Source organism: Astatotilapia calliptera, chromosome 6 (genome assembly GCF_964374335.1).
Source record: "Astatotilapia calliptera chromosome 6, fAstCal68.1, whole genome shotgun sequence".
Taxonomy (NCBI): Eukaryota; Metazoa; Chordata; class Actinopteri; order Cichliformes; family Cichlidae; genus Astatotilapia; species Astatotilapia calliptera.
In genome coordinates, this window is record NC_137427.1 from 3,985,026 (window position 1) to 4,007,323 (window position 22,298).

At 39.7% G+C, this 22,298-nt stretch overlaps 1 protein-coding gene across 1 annotated transcript; it reads right to left on the reverse strand.

The window, feature by feature from the left end:
- Nucleotides 1-119: 119 nt before the first annotated feature.
- LOC113023600 (integrin alpha-L-like) lies at nucleotides 120-19,369 on the reverse strand. Its single transcript, XM_026169772.2, has 23 exons — nucleotides 19,175-19,369; nucleotides 17,010-17,092; nucleotides 16,817-16,913; nucleotides 16,349-16,473; nucleotides 16,106-16,248; nucleotides 15,829-15,979; nucleotides 15,413-15,548; nucleotides 15,253-15,305; nucleotides 14,240-14,345; nucleotides 14,035-14,165; nucleotides 13,798-13,940; nucleotides 13,521-13,671; nucleotides 13,105-13,240; nucleotides 12,945-12,997; nucleotides 10,034-10,118; nucleotides 9,742-9,881; nucleotides 9,391-9,537; nucleotides 9,081-9,278; nucleotides 7,518-7,642; nucleotides 7,290-7,429; nucleotides 7,062-7,192; nucleotides 1,177-1,293; nucleotides 120-991 (listed from the first exon to the last, which is right to left on the reverse strand). Exons 2-23 carry the CDS (start codon nucleotides 17,073-17,075, stop codon nucleotides 980-982), a joined length of 2,586 nt encoding a protein of 861 aa, XP_026025557.2. The 5' UTR covers nucleotides 17,076-17,092; nucleotides 19,175-19,369; the 3' UTR covers nucleotides 120-979.
- Between the last annotated feature and the right edge of the window lie 2,929 nt (nucleotides 19,370-22,298).

The following is a 22,298-nucleotide window of genomic DNA, read 5'->3' on the forward strand; positions in this document are numbered from 1 at the left end:
ATAAAAGGTACAAACAAATTCCCAAGATGGAAGTAAAAAAAGGTAAATGGGAAATAAGATAGATAAAGATAAGGGTGGAAAAATAAGAACGAACAAAACAAAATGAAAAATCCTCAAGGTAAGTGTAACGTTTTATTTAGTGCACAAACAGTTTTTCCTTTTTTTATATTGAGAGGCAGGAACTGACACGTTTATGCTTTAGAGTTCAGATTTTCAGCGACAGTAGCTGACTGTGGCCACAAGATGGCAGTAATTTTAATGTATAGAAACGGGCCAGGAGCTTAGTGACAGTGCTGTGTGATGTGACAGGCTTTGATATGTTTTATTTTATTGTTTTTGCATTTGACAAGACAAACGTTTAAACACATCAGCAGAGTGTCTCTGTGAAACAACGATAGATTCTGGTTAACTGAAGGCCCAGGCTGCTGATAGCTTCTCATGATGTTTCTTCCTCACTCTCTGTGTGTTTACACACCTCTCAGCTTTTAATTATGAGTCATTATTAATCTCCGGCTCTCTTCCACAGCACGTCTTTTGTCCTTCCCTCCTTCCCTCACCCACAGCTGGTCACAGCAGCTGGCTGCCCCTCCCTGAGCCTGGTTATGCTGGAGGCTTCTTCCTGTTGAAGGAGAGCTTTTCCTTCCAACTGTTGCCATGTGCTTGTTAATGGGGGGTAGTTTTTATTGTTGGGGTTTTCTCTGCATTCATCTCTATTTTGTGCAGAGTCTTTATGGGCTTTAGGTGACTGTTGCTGTGATTATGTGGGGTGTAAATAAAACAAAACTGAATCTAAATTAAATAACTAAAAATTAGGAAAGAACGAATTGAAAAGTTTTACATTTAAAGACAAAGTTATTTCTCATTGTTTTCATCAATAAGTCTTTTAATTACTCCATGATAATAACATGTTTTTTACTTGCTAAAAATCAGAAATACGTTCTTGAACAGTTCAGCCCTCACTTCTTCTTCTGCATTATTTTTAAATGGGAATCTGTAAAAAGTAAAAGAAAAAACAAAACAGGTCAAACTTAAACCGCAGGTCAGAAAAAAGCTTCAAACCTCATATTAAATCCTACTAAATACTCTTGGTAAATATAATAGGACATGACTATAGCTGTATCTTTGGTTGTATACAATAAGCATGTAAATACAGACTGTACGGGCGACTGAACTTACCTCAAGGGCAGCCTCTCTTTCAGAGTCCACGCTCAGGACGGCGCTCGCGCTCTCGCTGTCAGGTTGAAGGAAGTTAAGTCTGATCCTGAGAGGTGTTGATGTGTCATCCACATAGTTCTGTAAGAAACAAAGTCGTTGTCATCATCGTTTCAAAACCGCGGTAAAGTGAGCCGTCATTTGTGAGCCGCGGTCAAGCCAGCCGCCTCCTATCCGCCGCATAAATCTCCTTGCGCTTTTACACCAGTCTTTACGGTAGCGCCTTTTCGCTTTATATCCTGATTGAAAGCCTAGACACACAAATTACAATGGAACAGCCCAATACAGCCATCGTGACAGTCTGGTTGCATATTCAAAAATTCATTAAAAATCATTCTTAAAAGTTGATGCCAAGCTTTCAACACAATCCTCTTCTCGGACACCTACTTTACCTCTGGGCCAGGTTTTACCCAGATTTACTGTAATATTCCTCAGAAATCACAGTAAACTCATATTCAGTGCAATACAGTCAATACACTACAATTATGTTTATTTCAAAAATTCATTAAAAATCATCCTGAATAGTTGAGGTCCAACTTTCAACACATCCCTCCTCTGGGACACCTACTGTACCTGTGTGCCAAGTTCCATCCAGATTTACTGTAAAATTCCTCAGAAATTAAAGGGTACTTGTATTCAATGCAATACAGCCAATACACTACAATTATGGAAATTTTCAAAAATTCATTAAAAATCATCCTGAGTAGTTGAGGTCCAACTTTCAACACATCCCTCCTCTAGGACACCTACTGTACCTGTGTGCCAAGTTCCATCCAGATTCACTGTAATATTCCTCAGAAATTAATGGAAACATTTATTCAATCTAATACAGTCAGTACAATAGAATTATGTCAATATTCAAAAATTCATTAAAAACCATCCTGAGTAGTTGAGGTCCAACTTTCAACAGATTCCTTCTCTGGGACACCTACTGTACCTGTGTGCCAAGTTCCATCCAGATTCACTGTAATATTCCTCAGAAATTAAAGGACATTTATATACAATTCAATACAGCCAATACACTACAATTATGTCAATTTTCAAAAATTCATTAAAAATCATCCTGAGTAGTTGAGGTCCAACTTTCAACACATCCCTCCTCTAGGACACCTACTGTACCTGTGTGCCAAGTTCCATCCAGATTCACTGTAATATTCCTCAGAAATTACAGGAAACTTTTATTCAATCTAATACAGTCAGTACAATAGAATTATGTCAATTTTCAAAAATTCATTAAAAATCATCCATAGTAGTTGAGGTCCAACTTTCAACAGATTCCTTCTCCGGGACACCTACTGTACCTGTGTGCCAAGTTTCAGCCAGATTCACTGTAATATTCCACAGAAATTACAGGAAACTTTTATTCAGTTTCACTGGACCTCAACTACTCAGGATGATTTTTAATGAATTTCTGAAATTTCCATAATTGTATTGACTGTATTGGGCTGTTCCATTGTAATTTGTGTGCGCGCGTGTGGGATATAAAGCGAAAAGGCGCTACCGTAAAGACTGGTGTAAAAGCGCAAGGAAATTTATGCGGCGGATAGGAGGCGGCTGGCTTGACCGCGGCTCACAAATGATGGCTCACTTTACCGCGGTATTTCAAAGCCTAAAAATACTACGATGGTAACAAACTCAAGCACTGTTATTTGATAAGTCTTAGAGTCAGTAGCGGTTTTTGATACGGGCGACATGGGCGGTTGCCCAGGACGGCATCATGGTGGGGGGTGGCATCATGGGCATCGGCAACAACCCCCCCCCAAAAAGAACCTCTTGCACAAGAGGTACAAGTTTTTACTCTTGCAAAGAGTATATCACATATGGACAAATTCGACGGGCCATTAATTTGAAAGGCGAAATCAGACCAACATGAAATTTACATGGTTTTACTGTCGGGTTGGATACTGTTGATCTAAAGTGGAATTATCCTGTTGAAACATGAATGTTTCATTTAAGAGCATTTTGAAATCGTTAAAAGAGTAGGTCGTATATGGGCAATTTGAAAAGGCTTTTATTTTGGAAAGCAAAATCAGAATGACTTGAAATTGACATGGTAACATCGTGAGGTTGTATACTGTTGATTTAAAGTGAAATTATTCTGTGGAAACAGAAAATTTCCTTTTTAGAGCATTCTGAAATCACTGAAAGTTAGGTAAGTTATGGGCATTTTCAACAGGCCATTATTTTGGAAGGCAAAATCAGAATGACTTGAAATTGACATAGTACCATGGTGTGGTTGTACACTTTTGATCTAACATGGATTCATCCTGTGGAAAGAGCAATTTTCATTTTTAGAGCGTTCTGAATTCTTTAAAAGAGTAGGTCATATATCGGCAATTTGAAAAGTCTTTTATTTTGGAAGGCAACATCAGACTGATTTGATATTGATATGGTATCACTGTGGGGTTGGATACTATTGATCTAAAGTGGAATTATGCTGTGGAAACAGCAATTTTCCATCTTAGAGCATTTTGAATTCGCTCCAAGAGTAAGTCATATATGGGCAAATTGCAAAAGCTTTTATTTTGAAAAGCAAAATCGGACTGACTTGAAATTGACATGGTAACATTGTGAGGTTGTATACTGTTGATCTAAAGTGGAATTACCCTGTGGAAACTGAAATCTTCCTTTTTAGAGCATTCTGAAATCACTGAAAGTTAGGTAAATTATGGGCATTTTCAACAGGCCATTATTTTGGAAGGCATCATCAGAATGACTTGATATTAATATGGTATCACTGTGGGGCTGTATACTGTTGATCTGGAGTGGAATTACCCTGTGGAAACAAGAAATTTCCATTTTAGAGCATTTTGAAATCACTGAAAGTTAGGTCAATTATGGACAATTTAAAAAGTCTTTTATTTTGGAAGGCATAATCAGAATGACTTGATATTGATATGGTATCACTGTGGGGCTGTATACTGTTGATCTAAGGTGGAATTACCCTGTGGAAACAGGAATTTTCCATTTTAGAGCATTTTGAAATCACTGAAAGGTAGGTCAATTATGGACAATTTGAAAAGGCTTTTACTTTGGAAGGCAAAATCAGAATGACTTGATATTGATATGGTATCACTGTGGGGCTGTATACTGTTGATCTGGAGTGGAATTAGCCTGTGGAAACAGGAATTTGCCATTTTAGAGCATTTTGAAATTGTTCCAGGAGCAAGTCAGATATGGGCAGTTTGAAAATGCTTTTATTTTTGAAAGCAAAATCAGAATGACTTGATATTGATATGGTAACATCGTGAGGTTGTATACTGTTGACCTAAAGTGAAATTATCCTGTGGAAACCGCAAAATTATGTTTAAGAACATTTTGAAATCGTTAAAAAAGTAGGTCGTATATGCTCAATTTGAAAGGGCATTTATTTTGGAAGGCATAATCAGAATGACTTGATATTGATATGGTATCACTGTGGGTCTGTATACTGTTGATCTAAAGTGGACTTACCCTGTGGAAACAAGAATTTTTCATTTTAGAGCATTTTGAATCGTTAGAAGATTAAGTCAAATATCGGCAATTTCAAAGGGCCATTACTATGAAAGGCAAAATCAGACTGACTTGATATTGATATGGTATCACTGTGAAAAAGACTGTGGTTGGAAAGTGTTGATATAATGTTCAAATAGTATTTGGAAATACGACTTTTGCTTTTAAGAGCATTATTAAGTCATTGAAAGAGTAGTTCAAAAATGAAGATTCACAGGGCTTTTACTTTGAAATCCAAAATAAGATGGCCTTGATAGTGACAGGGCACAATTAGGGTACAAGGCTGTGTCATATAGATCTAACATTAGAGTTTGTAAAAAAACCCCAAAAACAACTAAATTATATGTTATTATGTTCTTAACATATCTGTTAATTCACTCGAAGTTGGCTTTTATTTTGAAATCCGGTTTCCACATCCATTCCCGTAATACTTTGAATACACAGGGAACGTAAAACAAACTGGAGGCTGGCTTGACTGCAAGTCTCGAATTGGAGGCTGGCTTGACACAAGTAGCTTATCCGGGGGAACACCAAGGCGTTCCCAGGCCAGCCAAGAGATATAATCGCTCCAGCGTGTCCTGGGTCTGCCCCGGGGCCTCCTCCCGGTGGGACATGCCTGGAACACCTCACCCAGGAGGCATCCTTGTCAGATGTCCGAACCACCTCAGCTGGCTCCTTTCGATGTGGAGCAGCAGCGGCTCTACTCTGAGCCCCTCCCGGATGGCCGAACTTCTCACCCTATCTCTAAGGGAGAGGCCAGCCACCCTTCGGAGGAAGCTCATTTCCGCCGCTTGTATCCGAGATCTTGTTCTTTCGGTCACTACCCACAGCTCGTGGCCATAGGTGAGGGTAGGGACGTAGATCGACCGGTAAACTGAGAGCTTCGCTTTTACACTCAGCTCTCTTTTCACCACGACGGACCGGTGCAGCGTCCGCATCACTGCAGCCGCAGCACCAATCCGTCTGTCGATCTCCGGCTCCCTTCTCCCATCACTCGCGAACAAGACCCCGAGATACTTGAACTCCTCCACTTGGGGCAGGAACTCATCCCCGACCCGGAGTGGGCACTCCACCCTTTTGTGGCTGAGAACCATGGCCTCAGATTTGGAGGTGCTGATCCTCATTCCCGCTGCTTCACACTCAGCTGCAAACTGTTCCAGCGCAAGCTGGAGGCCCTCACCCGATGAAGCCAACAGAACCACATCATCCGCGAAAAGCAGAGATGAGATTCTGAGGTGAAAGCCCTCCGCCACCTGGCTAGGACTGCCACTGCTTAGAGTAACCCTTAAAAACTAAGCATTAATACTGATGAAAATGAGTTTTTCACTTCCGTTTGCATCATTCAGGTAGATTCATTGGGGTTTTTTTTTATTTCATTTTTTTAATGTAGCTACAAATCGCCTCATCTTATCCACCTAACATTTCACACACACTGCTGCTAAATGAGCAGATTTACCCATTTTAATACCCATTTGTTTGATTTTTTTAAAATTAAATTAAATTAAATTAAAAAGACGACATTATCCTGCTGTTGTCTGTGGTGTTTTGGTCTCTGGATACAGGATCAGGGTCTGCCTGCCCCTAGCTTATAGTTATGGTTGGATCAGGTGACCCTGAATCCTCCCTTAGTTACGCTGCATTAGGACTATGCTGCTGGGATTTTGTTCCGCAAGCACCTCTTCATTCTTCAGCACTCTGCATTTAATCATTAGTTATTATTAATCTCTGTCTGTTTTCCACAGCTTGTCCTGTCTCCCTCCCCTCACCCCCAACCAGTAACAGGAGATCTATGGCTGTCCCTCCACTGGTTGTGCCTGAGGTTTGTTCCTGTTGAAAGGGAAGTGTTGCTTTCCACTGCTGCAGAGTGCCAACTCATAGGAAGCTGCATGATTGCTGGTGTTTTCTGTAGGATCTTTATTGAGGTGATTGTGATTTGGTACAATATAAATAAACCTGATTATTGATATTAAGGGCGATATATAATGCCTTTAATTAAGCATGTCCAAAGCTTGCAGTCAAATGATTTCCTGTGGCAAACCCTAAAGGGCGTGGAAAAAGAAAAGGACTTGTAGGCAAATCCCCGCCCACCTTTTCTCAATGGTTTAAACCCCAAGCTTGCGAGGGGCAGTCAGTCAGGTAAATGTAAAGTGTAAAATAATCATGTAAAATGTCTTTTATATGGCACCAAGCCCTTTGAGGCTCGGCTAAATTCAGAATCTTATGTGACATGTCCATAGTGCGTGCTATGGCTTAAAACAGCTCACAAAACTGGCGCTTTAAGGAAAAGTGGTGATTGAACGATGTGTTAAAGTCATCAGAGAGTGAATAAATAAACAGATGATGTTCAGCATTCTTACTGCTCTGTTGATGGAGTAGCTGACGCAGGTGTTTTCATCTCTCAGCTTCAGGGTCTGACTGAACATACTTTGACTTGCTTGACTCGTCACATTAAGTGTGTATGTGATGTTCAATGCTGAGCTCACTGGCCCTGAAAAAAAGTCACATTAAATAAATACACATTAATCTGGATTTTTAAAAAACAGTTTAAATGTTCCACATTTGTCCGCTCATCACGACAAACTTACCTGCTTTGCTCTTTGTTGCTTCGACCTTTTCAAAGCATGCCGTTATTTTAACCAAAGCTACATTTTTATCTGGACTCAGGGCGTCAAGGTTCTCAGGGTGAAAAGACAGACGAGCCAAGACGTTGAAGACCGGCTTGGATCTGAAAGGAAGCGAATGAACTTAAATAGATTGTCGCTTCTTCTGTCGCTTAGCTTCTTTTATAGGTGCAGTGTTCATATAATATTCACCTGAATACAACAGCTGCACCACGTGATTCAACCACAACACCCGGGAGTCCATCCTCCCCGAGGTCCCCAAAGATGGCCCTTCCAAAGAATTTCAGCCCATGGTCGATATTTTTTCCCATGATTCTCTGAAATAAGAAGATATTAGAGCCGAGTCTAAATACCTCTTTCAGATGACATTACATGTCTGTGTGCTCTCATAAGTGTAAGTCTGATAATATTATCATGCTGCAGATAATTAAACTTCAATGCAAATGCACAGAGGGTTTTGAGAGTGTACGAACACAACTCCATAAGCACAGACAAAAAAGAGAAAAGGCTCTGCACGTCGTTCAGTCGTTATTCTACAATATTTTGACTTGAATACATTTAGGCTGGCAGGTTGTGGAGTCTGACAGAGAAACAGAGATTCTACATGTTCTAAACCCACCATTTGAACTAGTGTTGGACACAAAGTTCTTTGGGCAGGTTGTCATATCTTTGAAGTTATATTACAGCATTACTAAAACAATCAAGAGGCAAGCATGGAGGGGCAACAGTGTTGTGCAGATCCATCATTTGTGCCTCAGTTTTCTGATGGTTTATAAGATTTGAAGGTTATAGAAATAATTTTCCTCCTGAATCTTTGATAATAACTTAAGTAATAAAGGTCTTTTAAAGGCTTTTTTAAAAAAAACATTGGCTGCTTTTTAATTCATTTTCGGTCCAGTTCTTGTACCTGATCATTTTTTTCATTTTTAAAACCACCTAACACTGACCTGTGAATCATTAAAGCATAAACAAAACTCAAAGACTGAAATTATCTAAATTGTTCTTCTAATTCAATTTCTTTTGACACGTGTCGTTTGATTTTTTTTTTTAGAGTTGCAGGAAATTCCACACAATATTTTCAGTGGAATCTTCAAAAATGTCAAAGATAACAGAGTTGGACAGAAAAAAGATAATTTCTTTTGAACTAACACAGTGGAGGCTCTGTTATGGTTCGGGGCTGTCGTTAAATGGCCAGTCGGGTTCACGATTTGTCACAATTTACAGAATTATGAACACGGAAGAGTACAGTCAGATTTTGATCCACCTGGAAAGCGCCTGATTGCCGATGGCTACATTTTTTTTTAGCATCACAATGATCTCAAACACGCTGCCAACACAGTAAAAGTATACCTTTATAGAAAAGCACACAGTGGAACACTAACAGTCATCAACTGGTTTCCCCAGAGCCTGGACCTCAACATTACTGAAGCAGTGTGGGATCATCTTTATAGAGAACAAAAGGCAGCCAACATCCAAAGAGAAGCTTTGAATGTCCTTTAAGGAACTAATCCTGAAGACTACCAATTGCAAGAAAGAAATGACCTGCCTAAGAGAGTTTGGGCTGTGTAAAAGAATAGAGGCAGTCCAAAGCTTGTTATAACTGTACAAACTCTATTTTTGCCTCTTATATTGTATTTCCATGTATTTTGCACATGTTTGCAAGAAATCACTACACCTACTTAGCATTTTAAAAGCAGAATATAAAGACATGACATGTGGCTCAAGACCTTTGCACAGTAGTATTGTCGGTGTCACCTGGCTGAAAGTGCTGACTATCCCTCTCTGCCTGTTGCCATGGTAGATATACACAGCCCCGCTCTTATCATCCTCAAGCGGAGCTCCGACAGCTACGTCTCGGAGTCCATCTCCATTCAGGTCTGGAAGACTGGATATGGTGGTGCCAAATCTACCCATAGATGGTCCCGTCACATCCTGGTTACTTTCCAGTACAGTCTAATAGGAAACGAGGATGTTAATAATGGACTATGAAAACACATGCATGTATTTTATCAGCTTTAAAGCTCACACAGTGTCACACTGGATCTTAGTTTTTATTATAGCTCACCTCATCACTCACAGAGTAGATGTAGACCCGGCCTTCTTTCTTCACCTGAGGCAGATGAAACTGTGGAGCTCCTACCAGCAGGAAGTCAGTGCTCCCATCTGAATCAACATCTAATGAGCACAGCTCAGCACCGAAGTAGGAACCAATCTAAAAATGTTTTGAGTGTAAAGGATGATTTAGAAAGTCAAAACCAAACCCAAAGACACAGCTTCAAAGTAGTACAGTTATTAAGAGCTGTCCTCTTAATATGACACAAAATCCAAACTTTTACAAAAGTTTTGGCACAAATATTTCCATGCTTTAGCTCAAATCTGAATATTTTTAAAAATCATGATATTTCCAGTTACCAACCTGTTCTCCACGAATTTTCTGCACTTCTGTCCAGTGTATGCAGTGGTGTCTGAAAACGATCTGTCCTGTTTGCTCAAACTCTGGTAAACCCACGAAATACAAAGGAACACCGTTTTTCTTTCCGATGGAAATGGAATTTCCTGCAACAGCCAAATAATAGTCTGCTAAATGTTCACTCTGGATCTCATATGTGCTACACTATGGTATCTCAAGTCATAGAAAAGTAATCTTATTAAAGTAGCAGGTATCATATAGATAGTAGGTAATAATAAAAAAAAAGAAATGGGTTTACCCAGGTAACCCTGCATTCGTTCTTGAGGTCTATGGAGAAAACTACGCCAGCTGTTCGATTCCACAGAACCCACGATCAGGCTATCCTGCTCACAGAAACATCTGATTACAGTTCAGGCTGAACAGAGACAGAGAGGAACTGAGATACCAGTAACAGTGATGAGGTAATGTCACAAATCAGTCATGAATTAAAATAAGAACGCTTACAAAAAAGCAAAGCTCAGCTAAAAAGGAGATTTTGAGCTGCCTCGTTCACATTAAGTGATAGGAACTGTAGGAAAATGATGTTTTTCCACTATCACTTAAAGCACACTACTAAGGCTACGCTTGGTTATAATCTGAAGCAGAGAAATTGCATTTATAGTCTCATTCATGGGTTTAATGATCCACTGTAATTATTATTTTAATTAATAATCGACATTCTGTAGTTGTATTGACGGACAGTTTAAAATGTATTATTAGAGTTTCTTCAAACTGTTTTCATATTTTGAGTTTGATATACATTTTGGATTTTTTGGGGAAAGTAAAGCTTTTATGGTTTGTTTTCTTTGCTGTACATAAAATGCATCCGATCACTCCAAAAAAAACAGCAGCATACTGATTTTTCTGTATTTCAATAACTACAGTGGAGATGCAACTCATGTTGCTGATGCTGATGCTGTGGAAAATGTAATTAACAACAGAATTTTGCAGTTATTTGCATTACATTACACATTGTTTTATTCACAAGAGAATATAGGAAAGATATCAAATTTTTGAACAGAATCGGCTGTGAAGTTGGTCCTGTCTTCTAAGGAGCTGTCTTCTTGTAGTCGACTACAAGAAGACAGCTCCTTAGAAGACAGGACCAACTTCACAGCCGATCAGATCTGCACACTGTTAGACCTCTGCCTTACCACCACATATTTCAAATACAATGAAGGCTTCTACAGACAAAAACATGGCTGCGCCAAGGGCTCCCCCGTGTCACCTATTGTAGCCAACCTTTACATGGAGGAAGTGGAAAGGAACCCAGCCACTGGTACAGATATGTAGACGACACCTGAGTCAAAATCAAGACACAAGAAGTGGAATCCTTCACTGCGCACATTAACGCTGTGGATAAAAACATCAAGTTCACCAGGGAAGACACAAAGGACAACTGTTTGCCTTTCCTGGACTGCGCTGTGCACATTGAAGAGAACGGCAAACTCCACATCGAAGTTTACTGGAAGCCCACACACACAGACCAGTACCTCCTCTTTGACTCCCATCACCCTTTGGAACACAAACTTGGAGTAATTAGGACCCTACACCACCGGGCAGAACATGTTCCCTCTAAGCCTGAAGGAAAAAAGAAGGAACACACACATGTAAAGGAAGCACTCAAAACGTGCGGCTATCCTAAATGGGCGTTTTTAAAGTCAGCAAAGAGACACAGAAAAGAAGACCAGACACCAGCGAGGGAGGATAAGAAGGACAGACGCAACAACATTGTCATCCCCTATGTAGCCGGTGTATCAGAGAAACTCAGGAGAGTTTTCGCCAAGCATGACATCCCGGTGCATTTCAGACCCAGCAACACGCTCAGACAAAAAATGGTTCACCCGAAAGACAAAACGCCAAAACACAAACTTAACAATGTGGTGTATGCTGTACAGTGCAGCGAGGAATGCCCAGACCTCTACATCGGAGAGACCAAACAGCCACTTCACAAGCACATGGCACAACACAGAAGAGCCACCTCCACAGGACAAGACTCAGCAGTCCATCTGCATCTTAAGGATAAAGGACACTCTTTCGAGGATGCCAATGTTCACATTTTGGACAGAGAGGACAGATGGTTTGAAAGAGGAGTGAAAGAAGCCATCTATGTCCACTGTGAGCGACCATCTTTGAACAGAGGCGGTGGTTTACGACACCAACTCTCTGCCATCTATAATCCAGTTTTAAGATCCCTTCCCAGACGCCTTAACGCCCACTCACATCCTGGGCCATCTGACCTCAGGAATTCGCATGATAAGGTGGGGCCAGGTTTCACAATGAACACACCCGAAACTCTGGCTGATTGGGACCCACACCCGCTTTCACACCTTGGCTCAGGTGATTAGAGGATCATCAGGGGGTCCTTTTGTCCCTCTGTGGGGGGAAACTCCCACTGGGTTTATATCTGGGACTCTCCACCATTTGACCTTAGAACTGAAGAAGCTTCTCGGATGAGAGGTGAAACGTCTTCAAGTAACTTAAAGAAGTCCAGACGCTTTTCTTTGCAAGCTCCTTTGACTACGATGACCTGGATGACTGAGAACCTTCACAGACATATGTATGAGAGAGCTTTAACCTGCGTTTGTGGATGGAATGGTGAACTCTGTTCACAGACAGTGATTTCTGGAAGTGTTCCTGAGCCCATGCTCATCTGATTTCCATGAAATAATTATTCACCATCTTAATGCATTGCTGCCTGGGGCCCCGAAAATAACAGACATCCAATATTAATTTTTGGCCTCGTCCCTTGTGTACAGATTTCTCTTGATTCACTGAATCTATTGGTGATATGCTGTACTGTAGCTGGTGAGATATTCAAAATCCAATATTAGTGGATTGTCGGGTACAGGTTCAAATTAAAGTTCTTGATTTCTAAAACAACTTGTTTTACAAACAGAAAGACTGAAGAGTACATTTTACAATTCTAGCACATTTCCAGTGTTTCTCTTTGTGTCAAAAAGTCTGTCAGTGCGGATTTTATTTTACAAACAATAAGAATTTAAAATTTTAGAAAGTAAAAGTAAAGTTTAGCAGTAGTCAGTGCTTTATTATCTGCGCTTTAGATGCACCTGTGTATGTCAGGTTAGCCGTGACTGAGAAATTTTAATCTCGTCACAAGTAAATAATTTACACTTTGAATGTGTGCAGTTTTAACCTTTTGAAATCACCTTTTTGAAAACAGCACTGAATCCACTGAATTCTGCCCGAGGAGCTGTGCAGCCTAAATAAATAAAGAGATACATGTGACCACCACTGGTCCACACCAGGAAGATAACAGTGATTTCTGTAAATGTATTTATCAAAACAGGGAACAAAGTTTAACATCACCTTCCACAGTAAATATCTTTTTCTGTAAATTCTCCAGCACTCCTGTGAGTCCATCATAGTTCTCAATTTTGAAGGCATTTCTATGTTTTGGCTCTGAAGCAATGGCCCTGAATTTATGCAGCGTAGCATGTCCGACCTGAAATCAGAATACTGCTTGAAAACATGAAATTCAAAGTCTGACATCAGCATGGGAAATAAAAACTGGACTAAGAACTGAAATCTGCTGAGCTGTTTGTGCTGAGACTGACACCATCATGCATTTCTACTTTAGTATGACTGTGTATCATCTAAATAACAGGGAATAAAACAGTCTAATACTATAAGAGTGTTTATGTGACACAAAATGATCACATTTACTTGTCTAACGGATAAATCTGATTTTTCTGTTGGGACTGGTGTAACACATCACATCCTACCCCAACGACAAGACGAATTATATTTTTATCATCGTATCTTCTAAAGATCCCATTCCTGTCTATATCAGAGGGATCTCCGTCTGTGATTAGAATCAGAACTTTGGTAACATCAGGAGAGGCACCTGCAGCTGGGTTGTCAAAGATTTCATCTCTGAAACAAATGCAAAAGCAAAGCAACACTCAGAATAAACAACATTTAAAAATATGAATAAATGAACAAATACAGTGCTCATTATCTCACAGCTGTATTGATCCTGCTGCTTTTGACACAACTTACAACACAAACTCGAGGGCTCTGTGTGTGCGGGTGAGAGTTTTTAAATGTTTGTCTTTCATAAGTTTATCGAGAGCACGTCCAGCTGCATAGTCGTTGAAGTCAAACACTTTGTGGACTGTTGAGGAGAACTGAACTGCTGCAAACTGGAAACGGAACAAACAACAACAAAAATATACGTTACTACTTATACTCATTACTCATATAATGTATAGTTTATATACATCAATATATAATGACCATTACTGGCGTGTCCCTAAGGCTGCCCATTATCTCCACAATGAAGTCTTTATTTTCGTAGAATTCAGCTTCGGTCAGACTCGCTGATCCATCAAATAAAAAAACGACTTCCACAGACTTATTTGTTCGTTCTGGGGGGAAAATTTTGAACAATTTTAAAGAGAATGTAACCAGGAACATATAAAACTTTAAAAAACAGTTTTACCTTCAACAACAGAAGAAGAGGTTTGTTGAAGATTTGGGATCTGGTGACAGACAATATTCAGGTAGGAGTTGTCGGAACAGTTGCTGACTGCAGTTGTGCTGCAAACCTAAAACAAATTATAACTGAACTTAAATGTCCAACAATGGAAATATTTAGCAGTTACAGTACAGCTAAATGCAGAGCATAGCTCAAATCTACGGGAAATCCATCTGTGCTGCGTAATCATAACAGAAGATACAACTTAAAATGTTGACTTTAGAATATTACATAGATACAAATCAATTGTATTTTATTTATAAAGTGCCAAATTACAACAACAGTTGCCTCAATGTGCTTTATACTGTAAGGTAAAGATCTTACAATAAAACAGAGAAAACCCCAACAATCAGATGACCCCTGTGAGCGAGTGCTTTGACAACAGTGGGAAGGAAAAACTCCCTTTAGATGAATGAGCATAATTAAAGTGATTACTCTGCATCCTGTGGAGAACATGATTTCAAGGCAAATCATTCAGCGCTTATTCAGAATTGTTCAATTTCGTCAGCCTTTCTAAACCCTGATGTCACACTGCTAGAATCAATATTTACACCAATGAGATGATCACATAATGTTTCAATTACACAAAAAGTCTCACGCAGCATGACAGCATACACTCCAGGACCCCACAACCACAAATGGTGCTCACTAGTTCAGAAAATTGATAGAAGGATGTATAGAAATAAAAAGTAAAGCTATTTTTTTTATTTTATCGCTTTAAAAAATTACTGAACTGTCACTCGAAAGAGCAGGTTGCCACAAACCAGTGAAAATTTGATTTTACTTCACAGAAATAAAATCAGTGCTGCTGGATTATAGATCAATAACTTATCTGGACATCAAATGTGTGGAGATTATGTGATTTTCTTTATTATTTTAAAGTCGTTACTTTATAATATTAAGTGACTGTTGTTGTGATTAGCTGCCATATAAATAAAACTGAATTGACCTGAGCTGAGTTGAAGTTAGATATTCACCTTTTTGAAAACAGCACTGAATCCACTGAATTCTGCCCGAGGAGCTGTGCAGCCTAAATAAATAAAGAGATACATGTGACCACCACTGGTCCACACCAGGAAGATAACAGTGATTTCTGTAAATGTATTTATCAAAACAGGGAACAAAGTTTAACATCACCTTCCACAGTAAATATCTTTTTCTGTAAATTCTCCAGCACTCCTGTGAGTCCATCATAGTTCTCAATTTTGAAGGCATTTCTATGTTTTGGCTCTGAAGCGATGGCCCTGAATTTATGCAGCGTAGCATGTCCGACCTGAAATCAGAATACTGCTTGAAAACATGAAATTCAAAGTCTGACATCAGCATGGGAAATAAAAACTGGACTAAGAACTGAAATCTGCTGAGCTGTTTGTGCTGAGACTGACACCATCATGCATTTCTACTTTAGTATGACTGTGTATCATCTAAATAACAGTGAATAAAACAGTCTAATACTATAAGAGTGTTTATGTGACACAAAATGATCACATTTACTTGTCTAACGGATAAATCTGATTTTTCTGTTGGGACTGGTGTAACACATCACATCCTACCCCAATGACAAGACGAATTATATTTTTATCATCGTATCTTCTAATGATCCCATTCCTGTCTATATCAGAGGGATCTCCGTCTGTGATTAGAATCAGAACTTTGGTAACATCAGGAGAGGCGCCTGCAGCTGGGTTGTCAAAGATTTCATCTCTGAAACAAATGCAAAAGCAAAGCAAAACTCAGAATAAACAACATTTAAAAATATGAATAAATGAACAAATACAGTGCTCATTATCTCACAGCTGTATTGATCCTGCTGCTTTTAACACAACTTACAACACAAACTTGAGGGCTCTGTGTGTGTTGGTGAGAGTTTTTAAATGTTTGTCTTTCATAAGTTTATCGAGAGCACGTCCAGCTGCATAGTCGTTGAAGTCAAACACTTTGTGGACTGTTGAGGAGAACTGAACTGCTGCAAACTGGAAACGGAACAAACAACAACAAAAATATACGTTACTACTTATACTCATTACTCATATAATGTATAGTTTATATACATCAATATATAATGACCATTACTGGCGTGTCCCTAAGGCTGCCCATTATCTCCACAATGAAGACTTTATTTTTGTTGAATTCTTCTTCGCTCATACTCGCTGATCCATCAAATAAAAAAACGACTTCCACAGACTTATTTGTTCGTTCTGGGGGAAAAAAGCATGAAAATATTTAGCCTGGAAGATGGAAACAGACATAAATATACCTCAAACAGTCCTACTAGATTTTCTGGTCTGATGAAACAAAGATTCATGTATAAGCATGAACATTATTTAATTAACAAATGCAATAATTATGATCTCACAGTTGTACTCAGCCACTGTTTCTAATGTAACTGAACTAGAATCAATCAGAGTGCTCCGTGTGTGTTGGTGAGACACTTGAAGCTTCATAGTTGTCAAGTTCAAACATTTTGTTGACCACTACGGTCTGCTGGACACAGACAGTGCCTTTACCGCTAGAACCCGCCGTCCCCAATATTTTTTTTACCTTGGGTGGACGGTCCACGGTCGAGTTTCATCTTGTAACACACTTTGTTCAGAGACGAGTTCCCACTGTGTGGATGCACTGCACGTGGGCTGCAAACCTACATCAGGTTTTAAACGAGACAAAGAAGTATGATCTGAGATCATCTTTTTGTTTTGAATATTGTCAGAGGAAATGTTTTTTGAGTGTTTCTTACAGTGATTTGAGAGCGCATGGCGTCCTCAGATATCGACAGTCCAAATTGCCTGATGGGTACTTGCATGTGTTCGGGCCAAATTTCTGTGACAATAACATCAGATTAGTACCTTATATTAAAAATACAAATACACTACATCATTCTGCAATAGAAAAAACCCTGTCTCGCTCTGGGAATTAAAACTCATTTTACATTGTGGGACACATACAGCCCACTTTGATTTTAAATGGACCAGACCAGGTGAACTGTAGTCTTTGCCGTGATCTAGATGATGTTTCTTGCAGTTTGCAGTTTCACATGGCCTTCATAGACATTGTGATGTCTAAATTGTGCCAATAATTAATAGCACTACTGATATGACAGTAAAACAGTAAAAGTATGAGAATTTATTCTGCTATGACTAATAAAAATACCAAGATTAGCTGTTTGGACAGGCTGATCCTATAAATTCGTCCCTTTAAAGGGTACCTATTATAATTCAATTGAATTCAGTTGAATTTATACAGTGCAAAATCACAACAACAGTTACCTCAAGGTGCTTTATATTGTAAGGTAGACCCTACAATAAACCTATTATACTTCTCCTTACTTTCTGCCATATATCCTGTTAGAACTGTAGTTGCTAATATTAAACATGGGCAAAATAAAGTCTTAAGAGTTTGTGCATTCAATCCCTTCAGACTTCTCCACACTGAGTTTCAGCTTGATGTCATCCATGTACAGGAGGTGGCTGACAACTGTTCCATTCCGTAGCCAGTCTTGTTAAAGATCTCACTGAGCGGATTCAGGCCTATACATATATGTGTATATAAAATGTGTATTCCCTTTCCATGGCTGTACATTAAAAGCATGCAGCCGTTTAAATGGCTGTACAGCAAACAAACCTGGTCCTCGTTGGACATGTACCTGAGATTCTGGTTCTTGTCTCAAACGCCAGGCGGCGAAGCAAAAAATCCTTACTCAGCATAGATAGCAGTTTATGTCTGGCTTGCACACCCAACATAATTGTTGAACTGATTAACTGTTAACTGCCTTTCTGCAGACTTTTGGACTTTGGCCATAAAACTCACAAATTCAATGACGGATGAAAGACTGGTGTGTGAGAAGTTATGGTGTAGGGTCGTATGTATCAGAAGTGGCAGATGAAAAGAAAGAATGAAGGATGAAAGGGTACCTGCAGGAGGAGGAGGAGGGTCATTATCCCCCGCTGGTGCTTCTTTCCTGTCTGTCTTTTGTGTGTTGTTTCTGTTTGTGTTTTAAGGCACTATCATTTGTTTTGCTTGCTCTCTATGTTTTATTTTTGCTGTAAATGTACTGTTCTGCTGTTCATCACTGTTTAATAAACTCTGTTCAAAGAATTCCACTCATTTCCAGAGGACCTTTTTGAGTGATTTGATTTTAATTGGATCTGAAACGCTGGACCTCCACAGCGTTAGTGGGATAAGGTTATCATATTGGGTTCCAAATTTGTGACCCGACACACTTTGCTCTCAGACTGCGGGTTTACTTGTTGTTCCTAGAGTATTTAAATGTAGAATGGGAGGCAGAGCCTTCAGTTTTCAGGCCCCTCTTCTGTGGAACCAGCTTCCAGTTTGGATTTGGAGGCACTAGCTCTACTTTTAAGATTAGGCTTAAAACTTTCCTTTTTAAAAAAAAAGCATATAGTTAGGACTGGATCAGGTGACCCTGAATCCTCTTTTAGTTAATCCCCCCAGGTCTAGGCTGCTGGGGGGATTCCCACGATGCACTGAGTGTTTCTTTTTCACTCACTGATATGTGTTTATACACCTATTTGCATTAAATCATTAGTTAGGTCAAAGGGGTCATATGACTGTTGGAGTTTCTCTGTTTTCTGTGTAGTATTGTAGAGTCTTTACCTTACAATATAAAGTGCAGTAAGACAACTGTTATTGTGATTTGGTGCAATATGAAAGAAAAACAAAAAACAAAGCTGAATTTAAAATAAAATCTTGAATGTGACTCTGGAAACTGCAGCAGCTGCAGAGTAGGTGCTCATTCGGTTTGAGTGAGCTAACTCTTACAAATCCAGTTTAGTAATGGTTTCAAAACAGCTTTGTTTCATATACAACCTCCATACTGTGGCAATAATTTTTAATGTCCTGATTAAACATGTCATTTGCATTTCAAAAACCGCATTAATGTACCTGGAACAATGATGCAGCTGTGGGTCAGGTTCAGATCAGATGTGCATGTCTCTTCATGTCCTAGCTGTTCTGGTGCAGTGACAAGTGTCCTGTGGACACAACAACACTCGTGATAATCACTAAAAAGAGAGTTTTTCTGACCTGTGCTCTCAGAATTTCTACAGTGGCTTGCAAAAGTATTCGGCCCCCTTGACCTTTCCCACATTTTGTCACATTACAGCCACAAACATGAATCAATGTTATTGGAATTCCACGTGAAAGACCAATACAAAGTGATGTACACGTGAGAAGTGGAACGAAAATCAGACATGATTCCAAACATTTTTTACAAATAAATAACTGCAAAGTGGGGTCTGTGTAATTATTCAGCCCCCTGAGTCAATACTTTGTTGAACCACCTCGCAGCTGCAATTACAGCTGCCAGTCTTTTAGGGTCTGTCTCTACCAGCTTTGCACATCTACAGACTGAAATCTTTGCCCATTCTTCTTTGCAAAACAGCTCCAGCTCAGTCAGATTAGATGGGCAGTGTTTGTGAACAGCAGTTTTCAGATCTTGCCACAGATTCTCGATTGGATTAGATCTGGACTTTGACTGGGCCATTCTAACACATGGATATGTTTGGTTTTAAACCACTCCATTGTTGCGCTGGCTTTATGTTTAGGGTCGTTGTCCTGCTGGAAGGGGAACCTCCGCCCCAGTCTCAAGTCTTTTGCAGACTCCAAGAGGTTTTCTTCCAAGATTGCCCTGTATTTGACTCCAGCCATCTTCCCATCAACTCTGACCAGCTTCCCTGTCCTTGCTGAAGAGAAGCACCCCCAGAGCATGATGCTGCCACCACCATATCTGACAGTGGGGATGGTGTGTTCAGAGTGATGTGCAGTGTTAGTTTCCACACATAGCGTTTTGCATTTTGGCCAAAAAGTTCCATTTTGGTCTCATGTGACCAGAGCACCTTCTTCCACATGTTTGCTGTGTCCCCCACATGGCTTGTGGCAAACTGCAAACAGGACTTCTTATGGTTTTCTGTTAACAATGGCTTTCTTCTTGCCACTCTTCCATAAAGGCCAACTTTGTGCAGTGCACGACTAATAGTTGTCCTATGGACAGATTCCCCCACCTGAGCTGTAGATCTCTGCAGCTCGTCCAGAGCCACCATGGGCCTCTTGGGCATTTCTGATTAGCGCTCTCCTTGTTCGGCCTGTGAGTTTAGGTGGACGGCCTTGTCTTTGTAGGTTTACAGTTGTGCCATACTCCTTCCATTTCTGAATGATGGCTTGAACAGTGCTCTGTGGGATGTTCAAGGCTTGGGAAATCTTTTTGTAGCCTAAGCCTGCTTTAGATTTCTCGATAACTTTATCCCTGACCTGTCTGGTGTGTTCTTTGGACTTCATGGTGTTGTTGCTCCCAATATTCTCTTAGACAACCTCTGAGGCCGTCACAGAGCAGCTGTATTTGTACTGACATTAGATTACACACAGGTGCACTCTATTTAGTCATTAGCACTCATCAGGCAATGTCTATGGGCAACTGACTGCACTCAGACCAAAGGGGGCTGAATAATTACGCACACCCCACATTTCAGTTATTTATTTGTAAAAAATGTTTGGAATCATGTATGATTTTCGTTCCACTTCTCACGTGTGCACCACTTTGTGTTGGTCTTTCACGTGGAATTCCAATAAAATTGATTCATGTTTGTGGCTGTAATATGACAAAATGTGGGAAAGTTCAAAGGGGTCGAATACTTTTGCAAGCCACTGTATGTCACTTTAACCTTTCAGTTGAATTTGAATTCAATTACTTGGGCAGTAGCAACAATACAGGCACCGTCTCTGAAAACGCCCCTGGACCACATTGACAACAACCACGAATACTCTCGGGGTCAATGAAAGTAAATGTGCTGTGTGGGCGTTATTTATTTTTCCCTCGATCAGGACAAAGGTAATCTTTACTTTTACCCAAGTTTAAGACAGCAACTAGAGTTACATGACCTTTCATTTTATCTTTGCACTTTTGGGACATCAAACGTGCTCTGATCATCAAATCCCAGCTAAATTTTTCCCCTACTTTCTTTCCAGTCCATTTCCTGTCCCCATCCTCTATGAGAAACGTTAAATAAAAAGTTCTATTGTGCCTTAGTGAGATCTGATCAGACAGAAATAAGACAACAACAAAAAACATGCACTGATTTGCACAGAAAAGCTGTACACCACGTTAATGATGCAGATATGATTTAATATTTTGATACTTTGCATCTTTAGATTAGCTTTGATACTCACCCATTGTTCTTGTCAGACAGTAACTGAAGCACCTTGTTTTGGAAGAAATCTTTTTGTTCTGTAGTAAAGATGCGGGTGGCTGTCGTATCAATGTTGAAAGCCAGACATACGGAGGTGGCTGCAATACGTCATAAAAAAAAAAAATCATGATTTCATCTTGTGTAAAACGTTTGGTTGGCAATGGTAACACACTGAATTTGAGATCATCGGTTTTAGAAAGTTACAGAAACGGTTCGACTGAGGCCGTAAATCAAAATTGGGACGATGTGGTGAGAGGGGGGTCCTGATACACAATACACATCTGATTAAGTGTATTGGCTTCTTACAAACCTTTGTCTACATACAAAGAAGCTCGTGACAAAAACATACTACAAATACTGTGTTCTAATTTGAGCATCCAGAGGATCGGAGGATAAAGTGTGACACATTTTCCACAACATGATATAAGATGGTTAAAAAAATAAAGGCCATAGTATTCCTAACATTTCTCTCTGTTGTTGATTTTAGCATGTATCACCCACACAAAAGCTTTGTTTGTGCACAGGTCTGAACTTTAAACTGACACAGTTACAGTCGGCCGTTTTCTCTTTTGCATTAAATCAGGCCAGATGCACACTGACTGGATCTTTCTACTTTAAAAACAGACATGAGATTCCTCTCAATCTTTTAATCCAACTCTTAAAAAGAAAATCAGTAAAGACATTTCTCCAAATGCTGAATTACGCCTTCAAACAGTCAAATTGAAAAGACAACTCTTTCCCCACACTCAGCTTCTTTTTTTGATATGATTTTGTAGAAATGTATTTGTTTAAATCTTACCAGCAGCCACTGCGCAGATGAGCCA

Excerpts from the sequence above, each read along its gene's own strand:
- LOC113023600 (XM_026169772.2), bottom strand. The coding sequence starts at position 17,075 with ATGCAAGTACCCATCAGGCAATTTGGACTGTCGATATCTGAGGACGCC. Across the intron at positions 14,166-14,239 it reads CTCTTCTTCTGTTGTTGAAG|AACGAACAAATAAGTCTGTG; the intron begins GTAAAACTGTTT and ends TTTTCCCCCCAG. Across the intron at positions 1,294-7,061 it reads GCTACTCCATCAACAGAGCA|AACTATGTGGATGACACATC; the intron begins GTAAGAATGCTG and ends TGTTTCTTACAG.